At 36.1% G+C, this 25,863-nt stretch overlaps 1 protein-coding gene across 2 annotated transcripts in view; it reads left to right on the top strand.

Moving 5' to 3' along the window:
* The window catches only part of SCAPER (S-phase cyclin A associated protein in the ER), a 504,096-nt gene that overhangs the window by 58,762 nt on the left and 419,471 nt on the right, over window positions 1-25,863 (top strand). For both annotated transcript variants that reach the window (XM_004276347.3, XM_033440145.2), the window contains exons 4-5: window positions 339-409; window positions 10,803-11,000. In XM_004276347.3, the coding sequence (XP_004276395.2) occupies window positions 339-409; window positions 10,803-11,000 (269 nt within the window). The remainder of the gene's footprint in view (window positions 1-338; window positions 410-10,802; window positions 11,001-25,863) is intronic.

The raw sequence follows: 25,863 nt of genomic DNA, 5'->3' as shown, positions 1-25,863 counted from the left end.
TTGTCAAACTAAAATTTGAATTCAAAGAACTATTTTCAAAGGAGCTATATATAAGCTGAAGAGTGTCACTAACCTGATTTTGTTTTTAAATTATCAGACTATCTGACTTCTTGAAGAAGTTGATTTTCTTCCTATTCTGAGAAGCCATTCAATAAAAGCAGTCTCTGGGACCTTGGAAATTTGTTTTTTATGACATCTGTAGTTCATGTTGGCCATGTATAGATTGTTCTGTGGTCTCTGGAAGGAGATTATGTGTTAGTATGCCTGGATAATTTGCACAGTTCAGTTTTATATTATCTATTTGTTGATCTATATATTTATCTATTTTTGCCTTGAAGGAAAATCTAAATGTCAAACTGGTGGAAAATCAAAGAGGACAATTCAAGGCACTCATAAAACAACAAAACAGGTACAGCATATACAACTGTTTACTTTTTTGTGATTAATTTCAATTATAAAATCTAATTTTTCAGGATTTGAATATTGCATATTTTATCTTCATATAAAAATTTAATGTAACATCCTTTATTTAACAAATGTGTATGTAGTATTATGTGCCTAACTTGTACTAAATACTTTACAGATATTAATTTGTTTCTTATAACAACCCTTTGATGTAGGCATTATTCTTCATTTACAAATGAGAAAACTGAGGTAGAGAGAGGTTATGTAACTTACTAGTAAGTGACACAGCCAAGATTTGAACCCATGCCATCAATTTCTACAGTTTATGCTCATAACTCCTCTGCTGCACATTCCATATTTGTGATTCTTCTATGATTTACTTTCTAGGTATAATGAAGTCTTTTGGATGTAGGATAATAAAGATGTATTGAATCTAAAATTTTTCAGATTGTTCTACTAAAATTTTAGAGAACACAAGCCTACCTTATTTTTAAAAGTGTTTTGGCATATTTATAGTTAGCTCTGTAATCTGTAGTTATTTTCCGTGAACTTTTCATATATATTATTTTAGTTTGATGTTATTAAATATACCAATATGTATTATGTAAACCCCAAACTACACATAAGGAAAACATGGACTTCTAATCAAGGTGGCATTGTGAGTTCATAAAATATTCCCTAGTCCTCTCATACAAGAGGCATCAATGATAAAATATTTTTTAAAAATTAAAGAGACAAAGGATTTTCAAAAATAAAATAAAAATCTCTCTGGATCAGAAATAAAACAAACACATATATTCACAGATAAGTGGAGTTGGGGACACACTTACTGGACAAGTCCTATATAAGGGAGGCTGAAACACCCTGATTATGGTGGGAAAACAGATCCAGGCTCATGGCATAAAACTTTAGGCTTGTGCAGTGTTCTGCACTAGGAGACAAAGAACACTACAATCTGCCTGGGGTTGTGGCCTGTGATAATTGACATCTGAAGCAATAAAAGAGAGTGGCCCTCTGGTTCATGACTGGGTCTGCTATATTCTTGAAGGGTGAGAACTTTAAGTCCCCAGTGAAAGGCCTCTGGAGGGGGACCATGGTGGGCCAGGTGATGGTAACCATAAAACTAGTACTCATGTACACATGAGCGAAGTGAAAAACTAAAATAAAACAAACTTAAATGCAAAATAAGTTTGCAAAACAAAATATCAAGGCACATGAGGAAAATAATATTGTAAGATATAAACAACACATTCCACAAATGAGAGAATTTACTCCTGAGGTAATGAAAAATGGTCATTTTTCTAAAGAGGACTTTCAAATAAACAAGTTTAAATTCCTCAAAGGAAAGATTAAATATAACGCAGAAAGGAAAATTCTGAAATAAAAGATGGATATGAATTTTGAACATTTATAGATAAAAGTGAACATCTTACAAATGAAAATGTTGTCTGTGAAATTTTAATTTTTTATTCGTACCTGCAATTAGTAAGAATAAATGATATATTGGACAGAGAGATTAGTTAAAGAGAGAATTTGTGAGTTGGAAGACACTAACTACTTAAGAGGATTTAGAACATAGCTCAGAGAACTAAAGAGATGGAAAATTGGAAAGAGAATTTGATTGAGAAATTCTAACATATGCCTTCTAGGACTTTTGAAATAGAGAATAAATAGTGGGCATGCAATATTTGGAAAAATGATATTTAAAATTTTCCTTACTTTGAGTTCTCAAGAGATTCAGAGCATAACTGTAGAGCTGAGCAGGATAAATAAAAATAGATTTATACCTAGATACTTTCTAGAGAACCTGCAAAATGTTAAGGATAAAACTCTTAAAATACCAGGAAGTAAACAAAAGCACAGAGGAATAACAATAATCTTGTAATGAACAAAAGAACAGTGGACCAATATCTACAAAGTTATAAGGCGAAATAACTTTTAACCCAGAAGCCTGTGCACATTCAAATGATCATTCAAGTGCAAGAGTGAAATAAAGCCATTTTTAGATGTACAAAGGCTAAGGGTTTGCCACCTACAGATGCTTAATGAAGGGACTATTAAAGACATACTTCAGCAAGAAGAAAAGTTAACCTGTAGGAGGGAGCTTGATAAAAAGATAGCTGTAAAATATTTTAGTAAATCTCATTAACTATTGATGGTTTTCAAAAACACTCACACAATTAAATTTAGAAAGGTGGAGCTATAATCTTAAACAGTGTTAACACAGAAGACCATAGGGAGTTTGGAAGGGAGTTAACGTGATAAAATCCTTGTCTTATTTAGGAAGAAGTCTTTGTTTAAGGCTAGCTACTAAAGGACTAAAACAAGCGGGCACAATTTCCAAATAAACAGAGAAAAAGAGAAAGTGAATAAACCAAAGCTTTTCAACTAAATAGAAGGAAAGAGAAAGAAAAAAAGAAGAAAAATCATAGTAAGTGAAAAACATGAAAGATAATGGTAGATACTAAGTATAAATATTTCAGCAAACATAATATCAATACATGTAAACTGATTAAATTCAGTTCTTAAAAGTCAGATGATTGAATTAAACCTCTCATTTTAGATTGAGCTGTATACTGCTTATAAGAGACATATTTAAAACTTCAAGGAAAGTTTAAAACAAAGAAAGAGAAAAAAATCCAGGCAAAATACTTGATATTCTAGATGTGCTCTAAAGCTAGAATAGCAATATTCATATCAAACCAGATGGACTTCAACATCAAAAGCATTGATTACAGAAAGATAGAAATTATATAATGGTGAAAAGAATAATCATCCAAAAAGTATAAAAGTACAAAACTTTTAGGTACCTAACAGCATGGGCTTGAAATATTTAAAGCCCAAACTAACAGAATTACAAGGAGAAAAGTGTATTCATGATCATAGTGGTAAATATTCATATCCCTTACTCAGAAACTGATCAAGCAGGAATAAATAGCAAGAATATAGAATTAAGATGCAATTATGATTGATCTCATAAATACATATATGTATGTATATGTATGCATGTATATGTGTGTATTTATTGGCACTGAAATAGTGTACACAAGGCACATGCAAAAATTGATCACATCCTAGGTTATAAAGAAGTCTCAGTAAATACAAGTCAGACAAGAATATAGAAGTCAGACACAGCATGTTCTCTGACTGTAATGCAATTAAATTACAAATAAAATATAAGGATATTTTCATGTAATATAAAGAAAATTATTGATGGGCTAAAGACCAAATGAGAAAACAAAAAAATTAAGATTATCTGGAAGGATATTTTTATGACCTTGAATTAGAAGAGGCTTTCCTAGACAAGACAAAAAGCATCACTGATGGATATGTTATATCAAAATTAAATTTATATACTAAAAAACTCACTTAAACAAAGTTAAAGGTGAGATTGACTGGGAGAAGATACCATTCATCAAAGACTTCATAAAGAGCTAAAATTCATCAGAAAAAGGACAAATAACCCAATAAAAAATGGGGGAAACCTGAATAGCCTGTAAACCTGTGAAAAGATGCTCAGTTTCAGTAGTAATCAGGGAAATGCCTCTGGATTACTTGTGAAATCCTACAACTTTGCCCTCTAGAAGTAGGTTTACCATCAGCAAAACTTTCTTTGTTCCTCTCTTCCCTGCACATTCCCTTTACCTTCTTGTTTTAGGTAAATTCCAACTCACGTGTGGGGATACTGCTTCCTCCACAGTTGTTTTAAGTAGTACTTGTTTTCTTCCCCCACAGCACTCCTACCTGTGATCCTAGAGGTGGGTTAGGTTTCCTGCTTGCTCCTCACTGGCATTTCGGGCAGTTCTCCCTCCCATCTCCTAAAACTCCTCAGATTTGAAGGACATGCCATCAGACTATACCACCTGCTCCCTCTTCTTGTTGCAGCACTTACGGATTTCCAGGTCACTTCTTATTCCTTGACGATATAATTTTCAGGCTCACTGCATGCTCTACACCATTACTGCTGTCCTCTCAATTTCTTGCGTTTCTTTCCTCCAATAGTTTTGTCTTCTACTCATTCTGATGGTCAGCCTCTTGCCTTGTTCTCACTAACAACTACTCTCCCTCCAGGATCTCAATCTCAGCCATCCCATCTTCTACCTGTCATTTCTCCTCCTGCCTTATTCTCTGTGATCATGTGACTCTAACAATTCTTCAACCCCATGCAATCTATAATTTACTGATCCTACCACCCTTTCATTATCCCTCATCCTCCATATGACCACACTTTCCTGGATATCCACCTGAGATTCTATGGTTTGTCTGTCATAATTGCCTTCTTGCCCACTCTCCCGACTGTCTGGCTACCCTGCCCCTTGGTAGTACACGCTTGACAGAGTTGTCCTCATTACAGCCACTTTTCTGCCTATTCTGCTCTGTGCCCCATGCATTTGAAAGTGGCAGGAGAAAAGTATCAGTTATGTTGAAAGGCTCTTTTGTCACTTATGACTGCTAACCTCATATGGATAGTACTGTCCCAAAGTCCTATTGCATGTCCCTACTTATTCATTTCAGTACAGATCCCATGGGCATTAAAAGGACAATAAAATAATACCATGAACAACTCTTTGCCACAGATTTGATAACCAGGATGAAATGGACTGATAGCTTGAAAGACATAATCTGTTAAAAGTCACTCAAGATGAAATAGACACTCCGAATAGGCCTAAATGTATTAAAGAAATTAAATCAATAATTAATAACCTTTCAAAACAGAAAGTACCAGGCCCAGGTGGATTCACTGTTGAATTCTACCAAGCATTTAAGGAAGAAATTATACCAATTCTTTACAATCCATTTTAGAGGGTAGAAGCAGAGGGAATGCTTCCTAACTCATTTTATGAGGCCAGCATTATTCTAACACCAAAACCAGACAAAGACATTACAAGAAAACTGCAGACCAGTGACTCTCACAAACATAGATACAAAAATCCTCAACAAAATATTAGCAAGTCATATCCCACAATAAAAAGAACGATACACCATGAGCAAGTGGGATTTATCCCAGAGGTGCAAGGTTGGTTCGTAATTTAAAATAAATCAATGGAATTCATCACAGCAACAGGATAAAAAAGAAAAAACCTAGTTTTATATCAATGATGCAGAAAAAAACTTTGACAAAATTCTACACCTAGAAAAGATGATAAAAATCTTTTACTAAACTAGGAATAGAGGGGAACTTATTCAACTTAATTAAAAAAAAATACAAAACCCTACAGCTAACATGATACTTAATGGGAGAAACTAGAAGCTTTCCCATTAAGATCAGTTATGAGGTAAGGATGTCCCCTTTCACCATTGCTTTTCAGCATCATAATGGAAGTTCTAGCTAATGCAATAAGACAAGAAAAGGAAATAAAAGGTATACAGATTGGGAAGGAAGAAATAAAACTGTCTTTGTTCGTAGATGACATGATCATCTATGTAAGAAATCTGAAAGAATCAACCAAAAAAACTCCTATAACTAATAATTGATTACAGAAGGTTGCAAGATACAAGATTAACATAAAAAAGTCAGTTGCTTTCCTGTGTACCAGCAATGAATAAGTGGTATTTGAAATTAAAAACACAATACCATTGGGACTTCCCTGGTGGTCCAGTGGTAAAGAAGCTGCCTTACAATGCAGGGTTTGATCCCTGGTCAGGGAACTAAGATCCACATGCTGCAGGGCAACTAACTAAGCCTGCGCGCCACAACTAGTGAGCTCATGCACCTCAACGAGAGAGCTCACATGCTGCAAACTACAGGGCCAACATGCCCTGGAGCCCACGCACCACAACTAGAGAGAGAAAATCTGCATGCCGCAACTGGAGAGAAGCCCGCACACCACAATGAAGAGCCCGCGTGCCGCAGTGAAAGATCCCACATGCCTCAACGAAGACCCAACACAGCCAAAAATAAATAAATAAAATAAATAAATAATAAAATAAATCTTAAAAAAAAACCAAAACCACAATACCATTTATATCAGCACTCCCCAAAATTAAATAGGTAGGTATAAACCTAACAGAATATGTATAAGATCTATATGAGGAAAACTATAAAACTCTGATGAGTGAACTCAAAGAGCTAAATAAATGGAGAGACATTCCATGTTGACGAATAGGAAGACTCAATATGGTCAAGATGTCATTTCTTCCCAGGTTGAAGAATATATTCAATAAATCCCAGCAAATTATTTTATAGATATCAATAAACTTATTCTAAAGTTTATATGGAGAGGCAAAAGACCCAGAATAGGCAACAAAATATTGAAGGAGAAGAACAAAGTTGGAGGACTGACACTAACCAACTTCAAGACTTACTATAAAGCTACAGTAATCAAGGCAGTGTGATATTGGCAAAAGAAAAGACAAATAGATATATGGAACAGAATAGAAAGCCCAGAAATGTACCCACGTAATTAGTCAACTGATCTTTGACAAAGGAGCAAAGGCAATACAATGGAGCAAAGGTAGTCTTTTCACCAAATGGTGCTGGAACATCCATACGACAAAAAAAAAAAAAATGAATCCGGACCCAGGCCTCACATTCTTCACAAAAATTAACTCAAAATGGACTATTGACCATAAATGCAGAAGTATAAAACTCCTAGACAATAACATAGGAGAAAACCTAAATGACCTTGAATATGGTGATGACTTTTTAGGTACAGCATCAAAGGCATGATCTCTGAAAGAAATCAATGATAAGCTGGATTTCATTAAAATTAGAAACTTCTGTTCTGCAAAAGACAATGTCAAGAGAATGAGAAGACAAGTCACAGACTTGGGAGAAAATATTTGGAAAAAGATATCTGGTGAAAGACTGTTATCCAAAATATACAAAGGACTCTTTTTTAAAACATGTTTCAATGTTTCAATCATTGAAACAACCTGATTGAAAAATGAGCCAAAGACCTTAACAGACACCTCACCAAAGAGGATGTACAGATGGCAGATAAGCATATGAAAAGGTGTGCCACCTCATATGTCATCAGGGAAATGCAAATTAAAACAATGAGCTACCACCACACACCTATTAGAATGACCAAAATTGGGAACACTGATAACTCCAAATGCTGGTGAGGATGAAGAGCCACAGAAACTCTCATTCAATGTTGGTAGGAATTCAGAGTGGAAATTCAGCCACTTTGGAAGACAGTTTGGCAGTTTCTTAACACAAGTAAACATACTCTTACCTTGTGATCAGCAGTCATGCCCTTGGTATATATGTAGATGAGTTGAAAACTTATGTCTAAACAAAAACATGCACATGGATGTTTATAGCAGCCTTTTTCATAATTGCCAAACCTGGAAGCCACCAAGATATCCAGTAGGTGAATGGATAAATAAACTGTGGTACATTGAGCTCTAAAAAGAAATGAGCTATCAGGCCATGAAAAGACATGGAGGAAATTAATTGCATATTATTAAGTAAAAGAAGCCAATCTGAAAAGGCTGCATACTGTATGATTCCAACCTTAGAACATTCTAGAAAAGACTAAATATGGAGACAGTAAAAAGACAAGCTGTTGTCAGAGGTTTAGGTCCATAAGTTTCTTCAGATTCTCAGGGGAGTTGACGAGAGTTCTAAGAGAGGTGAGTCAGAAATCTCAACTTCCTCCTTCCCCTTTCCCTCTCCTTTCTTTCTTTTTTCCTCTTTTTCTCTCAGAAGTGATTGATTAAAATAGTATAACATTTGTTATATTGAATTTTATTTAAAACATGAGATTCAGTTGTGTCTAGCTTTTTCCAGAAGTTTAGGTTGCTTTGTCTTCTGTTGAATGTCTTGGAAACAGGCACAGTAAGTCATAACAATGGGATAGTTACCTGATTTTGAATCTTGGCTTTGTCTCTTACTTAGTGTGAGACCTTGGGTTTATCATTTAATTTAGCTAAACCTCAGTTTTCTCCTCTATAAAATGGAACTAATAATAGTAACTGTGATATAAAATTGCTTCAAAGATTTAAAGTATGACTGTATGGAAAGCACTTAGCACAGTGTCTGGCACATAGCAAGTATGACATGAATATTAGATGCCACTGCAATTATTATTATCACTGCTGTTATTTTTATCAGTGGTAGGTAAGAGCGCTGTATTTTGAAACTTTATACAAACTTATCAGCCTCTACAATTTGATATGCTTCTTCTACCTTTCTTCACAAATTTGGCAATTTTGCCATTAGTTTATTCACATTTTTCTGTGAGCATATTTCTTCACCTCTTTGTCTTTCCCACTATAATTATACCTAACATTATATGGGTACTACTGTGTGCTAAGTGCTATGTGAAATGCTTTATGAACATTGGAGCAGAAGTTGGAAGACTCGGTTCTGGTCCCAGTTCTGTCACTCAGCCTTTTGACTTGGTCAAGAAATTGAATCTTACTGATTTTGTCATCTACAAAATAGGAATAATAATATTTCAATATTTGTCTTGTCTTTATAGTTTGCTGTGATGATTAAATGATATGTTTTCAAAAGCCCTTCATAAAATGTAAATAAATGTGCAAATATAAAGTATTACTATTTTTGTCAAGCTTAAATGTCAAGTTTGTATAGTACATTGCCCTTCAGATGGAATTACCTAGCTGTAGTTTCTGCCTTTCTGGAGTCTATCTTAGTAAAAGCCTCACATAGAGCAATCACGGAGAATAGAAACATCTTAACCTAAAAGCAGTTTTGCCTATTCTACATTTTAAGAAAGGTTGGTTAAAGTATTTGAGTCATATACATATGGATGCATGATAGGGTAAATACAGAAATGGGTGAAGATGAGTTAAATTATTTTTGAGAATTTTATAAGATTAGGATCTGAATTCACAGGAAGCTACTAGTGTTTTGCTGATCACTCTAAGAAGTTTGTGAAGGAAGTATAATTCAGGAAAATTCAAGTTAATTTTAACTTTAGGTGGTATATATAGGAAGAGAAATGAGGTGGTCTGGAATATTCGGTAAAGGGTTGTTAGCACAGGGCCTTGGGGTGCAGTGTAATGGGAAGTCAGCGGTGTAATTGCAGAGCTCTAACTGGAAGATAGTCTCCTGTGGCTATGTGATCTTGGACAAATCAGCCTCTAAATCTCAATTTTCTAAGCTGTAAAGTAGAGCTAATAATACATACTTTAAAATTTGTGTGAGTGGGTATTTGCCATCATGATTTATCATTTACTATTAGGGTTGGAAAGTGCTTGGAGAGCCATTGAAGCAAAGGTTTTGTGGGTTGTTGATGATTACTTTAAATTTTATTGCTTGAGTGTTGAGAATTTGGGCCTGGACTAAGGCTGTCAGATAAAATATTTACTAATTTTTATTTGCTGAGTCTGACAACCTTAGTCTGGATGGGGGACTGTGGAGGATGAGCAGCTCCATCTCAGCCTCTTAAGTGTGCATGTCTTTGTGAGTATATATGTTTTGTTTGCTTGACTTTTGATAGTGAAGATTCTATATAAACCGAAGATTGGCTATAAAAGATTTTTGAAGTATAGGAATCACTGTTACATTGAAGGCCAAAGCCTAAAATAAAACAGAGTATTAGCTTCTATTTTGGATATTCTTCACTCTGGGGCTCTTCTATGAAAAGGAAAAACAAACAAGCTAACAGGAATGACATACACACATACAAAACAACCCAAAGAAACTTGAGATTGTTTGTTGTTGTAACTGTAGTACAAGGTTAGTATTTATTTATTTATCAGTTTAAGTAGCCACAGAGAGATAAGCAACTCCTTTGTACTTCTAGTGAGAAGTTCAGATCTTTATGTAAACTGCACGCTCCTGTTTGTGGGGGAATGATTCTTTGGTACAGTCTATAAAAGTATAGAATATAATCTTGTATTTTCAAAGTCTGCCTGTGCAGCTGAGGAAACATTGGGTCATAGAATACTATAGTTACTTTATTTGATGAGTCTGCTCTGTAGCTGATGCTTGGTTTTATTAATCAGTGTTCTTTTCTAGTAAATTGTTTTGTATTTATATATTTTTACTTTTAGTGGAAAAAGGTTTAAGGTAAAATTAAGTAACTGAATATAAGTATAGTATATGTCATTTCTAAATGAAAAGAATATATACAAGCAATTTCAAAATGTTGAAATTAGTATCTGTTATTTGTTACTGTATGTAAATGTGCCATACACATATTTTAGTAAATCAGGAGCCACTTTAGTGCTCCTTTTTGACCGAGTCTGTTCACCATTAAAATCATCCTAATCTTCAATGAAACATGTAATTGACCTTACAAACCTGCCGCTTTTATTTAAGTTGAGAAGTTTTGTTTTGATGAATTCAGTGTGATATAAGCTAAAAAGAAGAATGTCATGTTTTTACGTATTTATGTTGAAAAATTTGATTTATACAAAAATCCAGTTCCTGGAGGCTTTTAAAAAATATTTTTTCATGTTTTGTTTTATTTCATCAGAACACTACAGTAGACTGTAAAATAACGTCATCTACAACTGGAGATAAACACTTTGATAAAAGTCCCACTAAAACAAGGCACCCTCGGAAAATTGATCTAAGAGCTCGATACTGGGCATTCCTTTTTGACAATCTTCGCCGGGCTGTAGATGAAATCTATGTAACTTGTGAATCAGATCAGAGTGTGGTGGAATGTAAGGTAAGCTTTGCTTTGAGGCTTTGTAATCCATTTGAAGTCAGATTCTCCAATTTTTGCTACATCTGACTTGATAATTTGCCTCAGTATACAGTACTTTAATAATAACTGTAGTCTCCATGCTATACGCTAGATCTGCTTAACTTATTCATCTTATAACTGAAAGTCTGTACCCTTTGACCAACATCTCCCTATTTCCCCTATCACTTGCAACCACTGTTCTTACTCTCTGCTTCTGTGAGTGTGTCAGGTTTTTCTTTGTTTTGATTTTTCAAGAGTACCCTTGTTGTTGTTGTTTGCATTACCTACTTATGTACTTTTATATTCTGTGCAAGATTTGGTAGAAAGTTGTCTTGATACATAGTCCTAGGCAAGAAATTAAGGGATAGGTACACATATACACAATTTATTAAAAAATCTCTTATCTGTGTTCTCCATTGGTACTGTAGGTGGCATTAGTGAGATTTTCACATTCTTTGGTTTCCTGTTTAATGTCTTTAATTGGACATTGCTTCTTTTCTGTTGAGATACTTATCACTCTTCTAATTCACTGTGATCAGGGAAAAGTGAGATTGATGGCTAACCATAAACAATCCTGGGCGGGATTAGGATGTCATTGTAAGGTGTGTTTTCTAATTTTAGATAACCTTGTATTTGTAATAGTATATTAAACAGACACATAGCATAATATGGCTCTAAAAATTCACTAGAAAGTCTGGCCGTTTAGTAGATACAAACTATATACTGTATTAGTTTATACTAAATAAAATTATTTTGAGAAAAACCAGAATGATACATCATGATAGAAATATTACAGAGGTAGCTTCTGTTTCTACAGTGAACATGGTTGAAAATCCTGGAATTCATTGTTTAACCTTTGAAATGTCCGAAGGGTCAAAGCAAAGTTACATGTTGACACAACAGCTATGTTTCCTCTAAAACTGGAAACAGCCAGAATGTTTTAAACTAGCCTAAAAATATGACTCTTCAGAAACAGTTTTCAGAATGAACAGTGGTAGAAATCACCCACATTTATGCTTTGGTTGTCACAATTAATATTGTTACTATCAGCATGTAAAACTTTTTATGTTTTAAGAAAAATATTTTTAAGGAAAATCATACCATTGGGGTGGAATGAATCAGCATGTTGTGGTAGAAAACACTATTGGATTTAATTTTGGGTTATAGTTTCTTATATAAAATGAGCATGTGGGCCTAGATAATCTTTAGGTCATCCCTAGAGATCAATAAGATCAGCAGATTCTTTGATTTTGTGATTAAAAATAACAAAAGGTTGACTGAAGAAATCAAATTTGTCAAATGTGTACTTCTTTATAGAAGTGAGTTGGACCAATTGCAGCCATGTCTCTGTGATGAGCAGAAACTCTTGCACCTATCTCTGATACTGTATTCAGGGAAGCTAGACTTGCCATAAGACAGCGTAGCTTTTTTTTTTAAAAAAATTATTATATATATGCAATGGAATATTACTCAGCCATCAAAAAGAATGAAATAATGACATTTGCAGCAACATTGGTGGACCTAGAGATTATCATCTCTAGTGAAAGAGAAAGACACATACCATATGATATCACTTATATGTGGAATCTAAAATATGATACAAATCAACATATCTATGAAACAAAGACAGTGTAGCTTTTATTTTCAGTCCTGTCAAAGCTTTGTGAAAGTTTAACAGTAATAGAAATTGGTTGTGCAAGTTGTAGATTACAAGAATGGAGAAGATTAAAAAAATGTTTTTTTGATTTTTAACTTTTTATTATGAGAATTTTCAAATACAAAGTAGAATAATGCAATATAGGGACTTCCCTGGTGGCACAGTGGTTAAGAATCCGCCTGCCAATCCAGGGGACATGGGTTCGATCCCTGGTCCGGGAAGATCCCACATGCCACAGAGCAACTAAGCCTGTGCACCACAACTACTGAGCCTGTGCTCTAGAGCCTGTGAGCCACAACTACTGAGCCCATGTACCACAGCTACTGAAGCCCGTGTGCTTAGAGCCTGTGCTCCGCAACAAGAGAAGCCACCACAATGAGAAGCCCACGGACCAAAACGAAGAGTAACCCCTGCTCACCACAACTAGAGAAAGCCCATGTGCAGCAATGAAGATCCAACACAGCCAAAAATAAATTAATAAATAAATATATTTTTTTTAATTAAAAAAGAAAGAATTGAGAAGATTTTGACAGAGGAGTAGAAATGTGTTCTCTATTCTTTGTACTGTGTCAAGATGCTCAAAGGTTTATGCTGAGAAATAAAATCTGGGAGCTTAAAAGTTAATTTCATACCCAACTCTGCTCCTCTCCCCATCTAGGACTTACAGGTGGTGATGTAAAAATATACAGTTTAATATTTACTTTATCCATGTGCTGGGTATATAATAACTGGAGTTCTATTTATGTTTTGTTCTATTCTCATTTTAAAAGCACTTATATCCATTATCTCATTTGATTAGTACCATTGTAAGATGTATAACCCTCATTTTATAGATCCTCATTGTACAGGTGCATTCAGCCTTTATTTTGTAGATTTACTGACAATATTTATCCTTCTTCGTGATTTTTGTGCAACGCCTTTGTTAAGTAACCACAGTTCAATTCTTTGTCTCATATGTAAAATGCAGTTAATAACTCCTGTATTATGTAATTCACATGATAAGTACAGCATGAAAAAGTATCTTAACTGTATCAACCAGGATTGCTGACCAGAGCCAATCTCTTTAATCAAGAGGCTAAAATTCTCATTTTTTTCGTTTAAAGGCATGCCTGTTATGCCATCAGCTACTTCACTGCATGACTTGCTAAGAGCTGACTTTTTCAGCAAAGCTGTAATCTGACCATCACCACTGCATTTCCCCTTCTTCCATATAAAGTGGGCTAGGGGGAGATTGCCTTTTGGGGAGTGCACAGTTAATGAAGTTTGATGTGGTGCGTGAATTGCTTGTGAAGTTTGTGTGTATGGCTGCAGGAAACTGGCATCTTGTTCTCTGGTTGGATCTTTGCCGTGCTGATTTTGGTGCCTGTGGAATGTTGAGAGATTTTGGGGAAAAGCATACTGGGAACATATTGTACTTTCCATTCCCTTTTTTCCATTTCAACCTGGGGGAACTGGATGTGTGGCTCTGGAATATTGGGGGCATCCTTGAATATAGAGAGTGGTACCTACATCTCCCTTAGAAGTTTCATAGCATAATAAGCTTGCTGGAGTAGCTCATGCCAGCTGGGCTTGAAGGGACTTTACGGTAGTATGCTTTCTTTGGAAGGAGATAGGATGGGACTTGTCATTGACCAAGTAAAGAGGAACCCCAGTGCATCTCACGATTTATGTGAGGGTAGAATTGTGTACATTAGTGAAGATGTTGGAGTAATAGGGGCTTCCTATGGGGACACTTGGTTAGGTAAAACCTCTGTTGGGTTTTATACCAACCTCTGTTGGAGTTGAGGCAGATACTGCTTGGGCAGAGGGAGCCAGGGTGAACCTGACCACTGCCTAGAGAACCATGAATGTTCCCTGTGCAGAAATTACCATGTACTGCAGAGATCAGTAGAGACCACTGACTTCAAATTGATTCTGAGAAAGATCAGGGGTGCATCTCTGCCTGGCAGCACTTGATTCTTTTGGTGGTCAGTATCACCTTAGTCCCTGGAGAAGGACTGGCTGATGACTGTAGTAGATCCATCACTAATAACTGGTGAGCTCTATAATAAGTAGGATATTGCTGTGTTCCCACAGCTGCCACTTATGGCAAGGACATAAGTTTGTGAATGTAGGAGAGTTTGAAGGGGTACAGAGGAGGACGAGAGGAGAGACACAGTGAGGACGAGAGGAGAGACACCGTGAGGACAAGCTGTGTTCTTCCCCACCACAAGCATCTGCTAAAGCATGTAATTCTCACTTGTGCTAGGCAGGTTGTCTGTAGATGGGATTTAAAAACCAAGCTTTGATAATTGAATGTGACTGAAAAACTGTGGAATTTCACTGAGCATACTCAGCAGGTTTAGGATTCAACTGAGTAGTTAGTTATATGGGGGAAAAATAAAAGTATTCTATGTTTATATCTCAATAGTTGAGACTTCTCAATTCAACAAGTAAGGATCAAAATGAGATGTGAGAAAGTGCTTAGAAAGGTATGACACACAATAAAAAGAAAATAAATTTTATAATTAGATGAAAGGAGAAGTCACAGATGGAGAAAGAGGAATATAGGTCCAGGACAGAGAAAGAATCATCATAGAAGTAGGAAGGAGATAGGAGAATAGGAATGTCCCAAAAGCCATGGAAGAAGTAGGAGAGGTGCATAGGTTAAGAATGACTGCAGTTGAGAGAAAGCTTGTTCAACTTGGCATTCAAGAGGGATAAGAACAGATGGGATCAAGGTGGAAATTTGTGATAAGAATTTGAAATTCCATTTGATGGGTTCTTTGCTCTCTTTATTTTGAAAAGTAGGAGGTGTGGGGTTGGAAGTTTGAAGAGAGTGGAAAGGTCTGAAATAACTGTGATGGAGATGAAAGGGCTGACATATAGAAACCGATTGCCCAGCAGCCTTGAAGGTCACAGTTGAGATTGGAAATTCTTCTCTTTCCTGTATCTTCAGTTTTCCTTATTAGATTCTTTTCCCATCAGCATACAACATGCTTATTTCTCTTCTATTCTGAACTACAAAAATAAGAACAACAAGAAGAAACCCCCAAACCCTTTCTCTACTTTACTTATCATTTCATCTACTCTCCCAGTCCCCATTTTCCTCCTCCCCTTCTTAGCCAAGTTTCTTAGAAGAACTTTCTACATTTGCTGCCTTCATTTCCTTTTCTCCTGGGTACTCATTAGTCTACTCCAACCTGGTGTCACATCCTATCAGAGCTCCTGTTAAGTTCTTATTAAAGTCACTCAGTATTACTAAGTCCAGTGGCTGTATTTCAGTCCCTTCCATGATCTCTGAGTAGCATTTCATGCTGTTGACCACTCCCCTCTTCTTACAGCACTCCCTTCTTTGGCTTTTATGGAACAACCTCTGCTAGTTTTCTTCCTCCTTTGTTGGCTGCTGCTTCTGCCTCCTCTTGGCTTTTTCTTTTCCACCTGACCTTTAGCTTTTGAGAAGTTATTAAGGCTCCTTTTAGACCATCTTTCTCCCTCTTCAGTTTTCTCCATGCCATGGCTTAATTTACTATTCATTTTCTGATGATTCTTAAATTTATATGTCTAGCCTATATCTTTCGTCTGATTTTCAGACTTGTATATCCAACTTGCCTAGTTGGCATCTCCACTTGTATATTTCACAAGCATGTCAAACTGACGTATATAAACCAAGTTCATTGTAGCTTCCTTTGCCCCAAACCTGGAGATGTATTTCTCTTCCCCCCTCCTCCCTTCACCTCACACCAGCCACTGTCCAATGAATCAGCCTCTTTCAGATTACTTACTAAATCTTTCTGATCTGTCCACTTCTCTCATTCTCCACTGCTACCATTCTAGTCCAAGCCACCAGTAAAAAATGCCTGGATTACAACTGAAACCTTGTAACAGGATTCCCTGCATCCTTCCAATCCATTCTCCACGTTATAGGCAACATGATACTTAAAAACCACAAAAATAAACTCTACTTTTATTTTTATTTTTTTTTGCGGTACGCGGGCCTCTCACTGTTGTGCCCTCTCCGGTTGCGGAGCACAGGCTCCGGACGCGCAGGCTCAGTGGCCACGGCTCACGGGCCCAGCCACTCCGCGGCATGTGGGATCTTCCAGGCCCGGGGCACGAACCCGTGTCCCCTGCATCGGCAGGCGGACTCTCAACCACTGCGCCACCAGGGAAGCCCCAGCTCTAATTTTTTTGATGATAGCTCCTCAAAAGTTTCCCTTTGCTCTGAGCATTAAAATCTTCAGCATGACCTTAAAATCTTGAGTGACTTGATCAGTGCTAACCTCATTTCACACCACTTTTCTCTCTTCCCTTCTGCCTCATTTAAACCAGCCTTCTTTCAGTTAGTCAAACATGCCATGCGCTCACTAGTCTTCAGACATTTCTACATTCTGATTTTTCTGCCAGAACACTAATCCCTCATTCTCCTTGCCCAGCACCTCCTCACCTCCCCCATCCCTTTTACCTAATTTCTATTCTGAATTTAGGTTTCAGTTTAAGTGTCACTTCCTCAGGGTGAGCCTATCCGGATATTTCAGACTAAACCAGGTTCCCCTATAATATACAGTCGTCCCTCAGTATCTTCAGGGGATTGGTTCCAGGACACCTTCTCCCCCAACCCCTGCCCTGTGGATACCAATATCCATGGATGCTCAAGCCCCTTATATAAAATGACATAGTACATTCAGCCCTGGGTATCCATGGGTTCTGCTTGGGTACGTATGGACCCACTGTACTCTTAATACTTTCCCTAGAAGCACTTATCACAATTGAAATTACATAATTGTTTATTTTGTTGTTTTTATATCTGTCTCCCTTATTAGACAGTAAGCTCCATGAGGACAGAAACCATACTGTTTTGTTTACCCCTCCGTCATCAGTTCTTGGAACTGGCGTTGAAACATAGTAAATGCTCTGTAAATAGATATCAAAAGGCTGTGTGAAGCAATGAGACTACATAGAGTTTGGGGGTGAAGACGCTGGTTTACACAGTGATGTGATTCCTCTCTCTCCTGAGGTATACTTAGCATTCAGTTGCTTGCTAAAAATGCACAAAGATGGTGGGTAGATGAATTAATCATGGGTAGGTATTTTTTAGGCAGATGCAGTGTAATTTCATTGGAGTAAAGGATTGAAGAGGGTAAGAGAGTAGTTGGAGTAGTGGACCATGGAACCTAAGCTGGATGGGGAAGGAGATGACTATTGCAGAAGCCTGATAGATGTGGAGAAAGTAAAGAAGCTAAGTGTTTGCAAATATCCTTTGGACATGGTAGGAATAGGTAAGGTGGATTCTCTCTAGATAGAAATTGATAAGTTTATATTTTTAAAGTTACTATTTACATACTCCAAATTATTACTTTTTTTAATCTTCTTGATCTGTCAGACACAGATATTTTAGTCTCTCACTACTATTGCAGTTTCTTCAATATTTCCTTGAATTTCTGAGATTTTTTTTTTAAGTTGCAAAATTTATAGAATTTATAGAATCATCCCATCTAGGCACATAAGTGCAAAAGTCTAGAAGTGCAAAAGAAGTTTTTGCAGCAAAACAATAGGCTGGAGAGCCTTGGATTGTAGGAGAGAGAAGGGTGGAGAGTGAAGTGGTTAGAGGAGTGTCCTCAGAGGCTTTGACCTGGAGACAGGGAGCCATGTTAGATCAGTTGGGGGGAGCATCGAGGATGGGCAGGCTCTGGGAGAAGACCTCCTCTCAGGCTGTGCATTGCCAATTTGGGGCATTGTCACAACGAAGTATACTCTGCAGTGAGCACCAGAGGGAGGCCTTGAATTTGAGTCCCTAGGAAAACATCTTCATTTAATGCCATTGTTTCTATTGGAAAATCAGATTTAACTTAAGGCAAAACTTTTAGGTAATAACCTGCTGTAGGAATAAGTATTACATGCATGTTTACTTTATCATAATCTACTTTCAATTAATATCACACTGTTTCATGAAGAGTGTAAGGACATTACAACAGCACAATTCCATTGACCTACTCCACCTTTTATGTTCTCATTGCTTATATTTTACTACTCTATACACTGGAAGCGTCTCAGTTTCTTAATTTTTGCTGTAAAAATCGATGGTCTTTTACAGAAATTTGAAAAGAAAATATATAAAATAAAGGTACTAAGATTTTTTAAACCATTTTGCTGCCTTATTATTAGTTGTATAAAGGATCATATGAGTTGTATTTTCATTGTGAATTTAACATTTGTGAATTCTGTTTCGTGTGATGTTAATATTATAATCTCTCTCTCTATTTTTGGTTTGTTTGATTTGCCTATTGCCCTTTAGCTCGGGTATTGCAGTTTGTTACAAAGAACATGAGATTCTGCACAGGGAGAGTAGGCTAAGAGTTCACCTGTGCATTTATGGACTAGGCTTTGGTTACCTTACCATTGTTTTACATTAATAACTATCTTTCAAAAATTTACTTTTTACTTTTTATTTATTCAGTATATGTATAAATTGTGAAATGATCACCACAATAACTCTAGCTGACATTCATCACCACACATAGTTACAATTTTTTTTCTTTCTGGTGATAAGTTTTAAGATCTACTCTCTTAGCAACTTTCAGATATACATTATTATTAACTATAGTCACCATGCTGTACATTACATTTCCTGAACTTCATTATTTTGTAACTGAAAGTTTGTACCTTTTGACCAACTTACCCATTTCACCCACCTCCCACCCCATTAATAGCTATCTTTTCCTCTGTCTGTATCTGGTCTTATTCTAGTTATGTATTCTTTGCTGTTTTTCATTCATTGTACGCTTACAGTAAAAATTTGCTATCTTTATTGATTAAAGAATAATTACTCCTATGTGTATAACATTTCCTGAGACATTATTTTATGATTCAGTGTTTAAGTTGTAGAGGTAGATGAATTGTTATTTTTTAGTGTATTTAACATGACACTTCATTGATGATATCTTCGTTGATAAGTCTTTGTTCCTTGTATTTGGTTCTCATTTATTATAATCAATAGAGAATAGATTATTTTTCTTTGGGGTATTTGGAATAACTTAATAACTTGATCCCACAATCACCATGTTGTAACTATTACTGGGGTTAGTCAAACCTGACTTATCTGGGCTAAGTTCCTAGTAATGGTAACCTAGTTCTTAGGAGTAGCCATCAAACCATATTATACTTTCATTTTAAAAGATTGCTTCCTGATTTCTTTATTTCTGTTAATGACCACCACTCTCCCAGCCACCCATGCTTTCTTCTTTGTCAGCTTCAAAGTTCCTATTCATTTGTTTTTTGCATTTTTTTCCCATTCACACATCCCCTCCCTGTTTCCTAGTGTCAATACATTGCCTTTTAAAGACCCTTATTACTCTCTGGTGAACATTTTTCTTGTCCTTTTGGGTATGTCCCCATCTCATTTTTGTTGTTGTTGTTTCTGCTTTTGTAGTGCTTTTTACCAATGATGTTAATCTTTCATTTTTTCTTATTTTTATTTTAACATCTTTATTGGAGTATGATTACTTTACAATGGTCTGTTAGCTTCTCCTTTATAACAAAGTGAATCAGCTCTACATATACATACATCCCCATATCTCCTCCCTCTTGTGTCTCCCTCCCACCCTCCCTATCCCACCCTCCCTATCCCACCCCTCTAGGTGGTCACAAAGCACTGAGCTGATCTCCCTGTGCAAAGCAGCTGCTTCCCACTAGCTATCTATTTTACATTTGGTAGTGTATATATGTTAGTGCTACTCTCTCACTTGGTCCCAGTTTACCCTTCCCCCTCCCCGTGTCCTCAAGTCCATTCTCTGTGTCTGCGTCTTTATTCCTGTCCTGCCCCTAGGTTCTTCAGAACCTTTTTTTAAAAAAATTCCATATATATGTGTTAGCATACAGTATTTGTTTTTCTCTTTCTGACTTACTTCACTCAGTATGACAGTCTCAAAGTCCATCCACCTTGCTACAGATAACTCCATTTCATTTCGTTTTATGTCTGGGTAATATTCCATTGTCTATATGTGCCACATCTTCTGTATCCATTCATCTGTCCATGGACACTTAGGTTAGGTTGCTTCCATGTCCTGGCTATTGTAAATAGAGCTGCAGTGAACACTGTGGTACATGACTATTTTAAAATTGTGGTTTGCTAAGGGTATATGCCCAGTAGTGGGATTGCTGAGTCGTATGGTAGTTCTGTTTTTAGTTTTCTGAGGAACCTCCATACTGTTCTCCATAGTGGCTGTATCAATTTACATTCCCACCAACAGTGCAAGAGTGTTCCCTTTTCTCCACACCCTCTCTAGCATTTATTGTTTGTAGATTTTGTGATGATGGCCATTCTGACTGGTGTGAGGTGATACCTCCTTGTAGTTTTGATTTGCATTTCTCTAATGATTAGTGATGTTGAGCATCCTTTCATGTGTTTGTTGACAATCTGTATATGTTCTTTGGAGAAATGTCTATTTAAGTCTTCTGCCCAATTTTGGATTGGGTTGTTTGTTTTTTTGATATTGAGCCACATGAGCTGCTTGTATATTTTGGAGATTAATCCTTTGTCAGTTGCTTCGTTTGCTAATATTTTCTCCCATTCTGAGGGTTGTCTTTTCATCTTGTTTATGGTTTCCTTTGTTTTGCAAAAGCTTTTAAGTTTCATTAGGTCCCATTTGTTTATTTTTGGTTTTATTTACATTTCTCTAAGAGGTGGGTCAAAAAGGATCTTGTCATTTATGTCATACAGTGTTCTGCCTATGTTTTCCTCTAAGAGTTTTATAGTGTCTGGCCATACATTTAGGTCTTTAATCCATTTTGAGTTTATTTTTGTATACGGTGTTAGGGAGTGTTCTAATTTCATGCCTGTACATGCAGCTGTCCAGTTTTCCCAGCAGCACTTACTGAAGCAGCTGTGTTTTCTCCATTGTATATTCTTGCCTCCTTTCTCAAAGAGAAGGTGACCATATGTGCATGGGTTTATCTCTAGGCTTTCTAATCTGTTCCATTGATCTTTATTTCTATTTTTGTGCCATACCATACTGTCTTGATTACTGTAGCTTGTAGTGTAGTGTGAAGTCAGGGAGCTGATTCCTTCAGCTCCATTTTTCTTTGTCAAGATTGCTTTAGCTATACGGGATCTTTTGTGTTTCCATACAAATTGTGAAACTTTTTGTTCTAGTTCTGTGAAAAATGCCGGTGGTAGTCTGATAGGGATTGCATTGAATCTGTAGATTGCTTTGGGTAGTATAGTCATTTTCACAATGTTGATTCTTCCAATCTGAGAACGTGATATATCTCTCCATCTGTTGGTATCATCTTTAATTTCTTTCATCAGCGTCTTATAGTTTTCTGCATACAGCTCTTTTGTCTCCTTAGGTAGGTTTATTCCTAGGTATTTTGTTCCTTTTGTTGCAGTAGTAAATGGGAGTGTTTCCTTAATTTCCCTTTCACATTTTTTATCATTAGTGTATAGGAATGCAAGAGATTTCTGTGTATTAATTTTGTATCCTGCTGTTTTACCAAATTCATTGATTAGCTCTAGCAGTTTTCTGGTAGCATCTTTAGGATTCTCTATGTATAGTATCGTGTCATCTGCAAACACTGAGAGTTTTATTTCTTTTCTGATTTGGATTCCTTTTATTTCTTTTTCTTCTCTGATTGATGTGGCTAAAACTTCCAAACTATGTTGAATGTTAGCGGTGAGAGTGGGCAACCTTTTCTTGTTCCTGATCTTAGAGGAAATGGTTTCAGTTTTTCACTGTTGACAACGATGTTGACTGTGGGTTTGTCATATATGGTCTTTATTATGTTGAGGTAGGTTCCCTCTATGCCTACTTTCTGGAAAGTTTTTATCATAAGTGGATGTTGAATTTTGTTGAAAGCTTTCTGTGCATCTATTGAAATGATCATATGGTTTTTCTCCTTCAGTTTGTTAATATGGTGTATCACATTGATTGATTTGCATATATTAAAGAATCCTTGCATTCCTGGGATAAACCTCGCTTGATCATAGTGTATGAGTCTTTTAATGTGCTGTTGGATTCTGTTTGCTAGTATTTTGTTGAGGATTTTTGCATCTGTGTTCATCAGTGATATTAGCCTGTAGTTTTCTTTTTTGTAAATCGTTGTCTGGTTTTGGTATCACCATGTTGGTGGCCTTGTAGAATGAGTTCGGGAGTGTTCCTCCCTCTGCTATATTTTGGAAGCGTTTGAGAAGGATAGGTGTTAGTTCTTCTCTAAATGTTTGATAGAATCACCTGTGAGGCCATCTGGTCCTGGGCTTTTGCTTTTTGGAAGATTTTTAATCACAGTTTCAATTTCATTGTTTGTGATTAGTCTGTTTATATTTTCTGTTTCTTCCTGGTTCAGTCTCTGAAAGTTGTGCTTTTCTAAGAATTTGTCCATTTCTTCCAGGTTGTCCATTTTAGTGGCAATCGGTTGTAGTAATCTCTCATGATCCTTTGTACTTTTGCACTGTCAGTTGTTACTTCTCCTTTTTCATTTCTAATTCTGTTGATTTAGGTCTTCTCCCTTTTTTTCTTGATGAGTCTGTCTAGTGGTTTATCAATTTTGTTTATCTTCTCAAAGTACCAGCTGTTAGTTTTATTGATCTTTGCTATTGTTTCCTTCATTTCTTTTTCATTTATTTCTGATCTTTATGATTTCTTTCATTCTGCTAACTTTGGGTTTTTTTGTTCTTTCTCCAATTGCTTTAGGTGTAAGTTTAGGTTGTTTATTTGAGATTTTTCTTGTCTCTTGAGGTAGGTGTGTATTGCTATAAACTTCCCTCTTAGAACTGCTTTTGTTGCCTACCATAGGTTTTGGATTGTTGTGTTTTCATTGTTGTATGTTTCTGGGTATTTTTTGATTTCCTCTTTGATTTCTTCAGTGAGCTCTTGGTTATTTAGTAGCATATTATTTAGCCTCCATGTGTTTGTATTTTTTTCAGTTTTCTTCCTGTAGTTGATATCTAGTCTCATAGCATTGTGGTCGGAAAAGATACTTGATACGCTTTCAATTTTCTTCAATTTACCAAGGCTTGATTTGTGACCCAAGATATCTATCCTGGAGAGTGTTCCATGAGCACTTAAGAAGAAAGTGTATTCTGATGGCTTTGGATGTGAATATCTGTGAATATCAATTAAGTCCGTCTTGTTTAATGTGTCATTTAAAACTAGTGTCTCCTTATTTATTTTCATGTTGGATGTTCTGTCCATTGGTGAAAGTGGGGTTTTAAAGTCCCCTGCTATGATTGTGTTACCGTCGATTTCCCTTTTTATGGTTGTTAGCATTTGCCTTATGTATTGAGGTGCTCTTATGTTGGTTGCATAAATATTTACAATTATTATATCTTCTTGGATTCATCCCTTGATCATTATGTAGTATCCTTCCTTGTCTCTTGTAATAGTCTTTATTTTAATGTCTGTTTTGTCTGATATGAGAATTGCTACTCCAGCTTTCTTTTGGTTTCCATTTTCATGGAATATCTTTGTCCATCCCCTCACTTTCAGTCTGTATGTGTCCCTAGGTCTGAAGTGGGTCTCTTGCAGACAGCATATATACAGGTCTTGCTTTCATATCCATTCAGCCGGTCTGTATCCTTTGCTTAGAGCATTTAATCCATTTACATTTAAGATAATTATCAATATGTATGTTCCTATTACCATTTTCTTAATTGTTTTGCGTTTGTTATTGTATCTCTTTTCCTTCTCTTGTGTTTCCCACCTAGAGAGGTCCTTTAGCATTTGTTGTAAGGCTGGTTTGGTGATGCTGAATTCTCTCAACTTTTGCTTGTCTGTAAATGTTTTAATTTCTCTGTCAAATCTGAATGAGATCTTTGCTGGGTAGAGTAATCTTGGTTGTAGGTTTTTCCCTTTCATCACTTTAAATATGCTTTGCCACTCCCTTCTGGATTGCAGAATTTCTGCTGAAAGATCAGCTGTTAACCTTATTGGGATTCCCTTGTATGTTATTTGTTGCTTTTATCTTGCTGCTTTAATATTATTTCTTTGTATTTAATTTTTGATAGTTTGATTAATATGTGTCCTGGCGTGTTTCTCCTTGATTTATCCTGTATGGGACTCTCTGCGCTTCCTGGACTTGATTGACTATTTCTTTTCCCATATTAGGGAAATTTTCAACTATAATCTCGTCAAATATTTTCTCAGTCCCTTTCTTTTTCTCTTCTTTTTCTGGGACCTCTATAATTCAAATGTTGGTGTGTTTGATGCTGTCCCAGAGGTCTCTGAGACTGTCCTCAATTGTTTTCCTTCTTTTTTTGGCTCTGCAGTAGTTATTTCTACTATTTTATCTTCCAGGTCACTTATCCGTTCTTCTGCCTCAGTCATTAGGCTATTGCTTCCTTCTAGAGAATTTTAAATTTCATTGTTGTTCATCATCGTGTGTTTGCTCTTTAGTTCTTCTAGGTCCTTGTTAAACGTTTCTTGTATTTTCTCCATATTATTTCCAAGATTTTGGATCATCTTTACTATCATTACTCTGAATTATTTTATAGGTAGACTGCCTATGTCCTCTTCATTTCTTTGGTCTGCTGGGTTTTTACCTTGCTCCTTCATCTGCTGTATATAAATATAAATATATATATATATGTAGTACACATACAGACATGACATATCTTCTTTATCCATTCCTCTGTTGATGGGCACTTAGGTTTTTTCCATATCTTGGCAACAGTAAATAGTCCTGTGATGAATATAGGGGTGCATATTATCTTTTCAAATTAGTGTTTTCTTGTTCTTTGGATAAATACCCAGAAGTAGGATAGCTGGATCATGTGGTAATTCTGTTCCTAATTTTTTGAGGAATTTCCATACTGTTTTCCATAGTGGCTGTACCTGTTTACATCCACCGTCAGTGCATGAGTTTCCCCTTTCTCCACATCGTCTCCAACACTTGTTATTGCTTGCCTTTTTAGTAATCGCTTTTCTGACAGACATAAGGGGATATTTCACTGTGGTTTTCGTTTGCCTTTCCCTAATAATTAGTGATGTTGAACAAAACCCCAGTTTTGTTCTTCTTTCTCAAGATTATTTGGCTGTTCAGGGTCTTTTGTGTTTCCATAAAATTTTAGGAGTGTTTTTCCCAGTTCTGTGAAAAATGCTATTGGTGTTTTGATAGTGATCGCATTGAATGTGTATATTGCTTTGGGTAGTATAGGTATTGTAGTAATATTAATTCTTCCAATCTATGAGGACTGTATATCTCTACATTTATTTG

Source organism: Orcinus orca, chromosome 2 (genome assembly GCF_937001465.1).
Source record: "Orcinus orca chromosome 2, mOrcOrc1.1, whole genome shotgun sequence".
Classification (NCBI taxonomy): Eukaryota; Metazoa; Chordata; class Mammalia; order Artiodactyla; family Delphinidae; genus Orcinus; species Orcinus orca.
The sequence above is the reverse complement of the archived record's forward strand: the minus strand, read 5'-3'. Positions and strand labels throughout refer to the sequence as shown.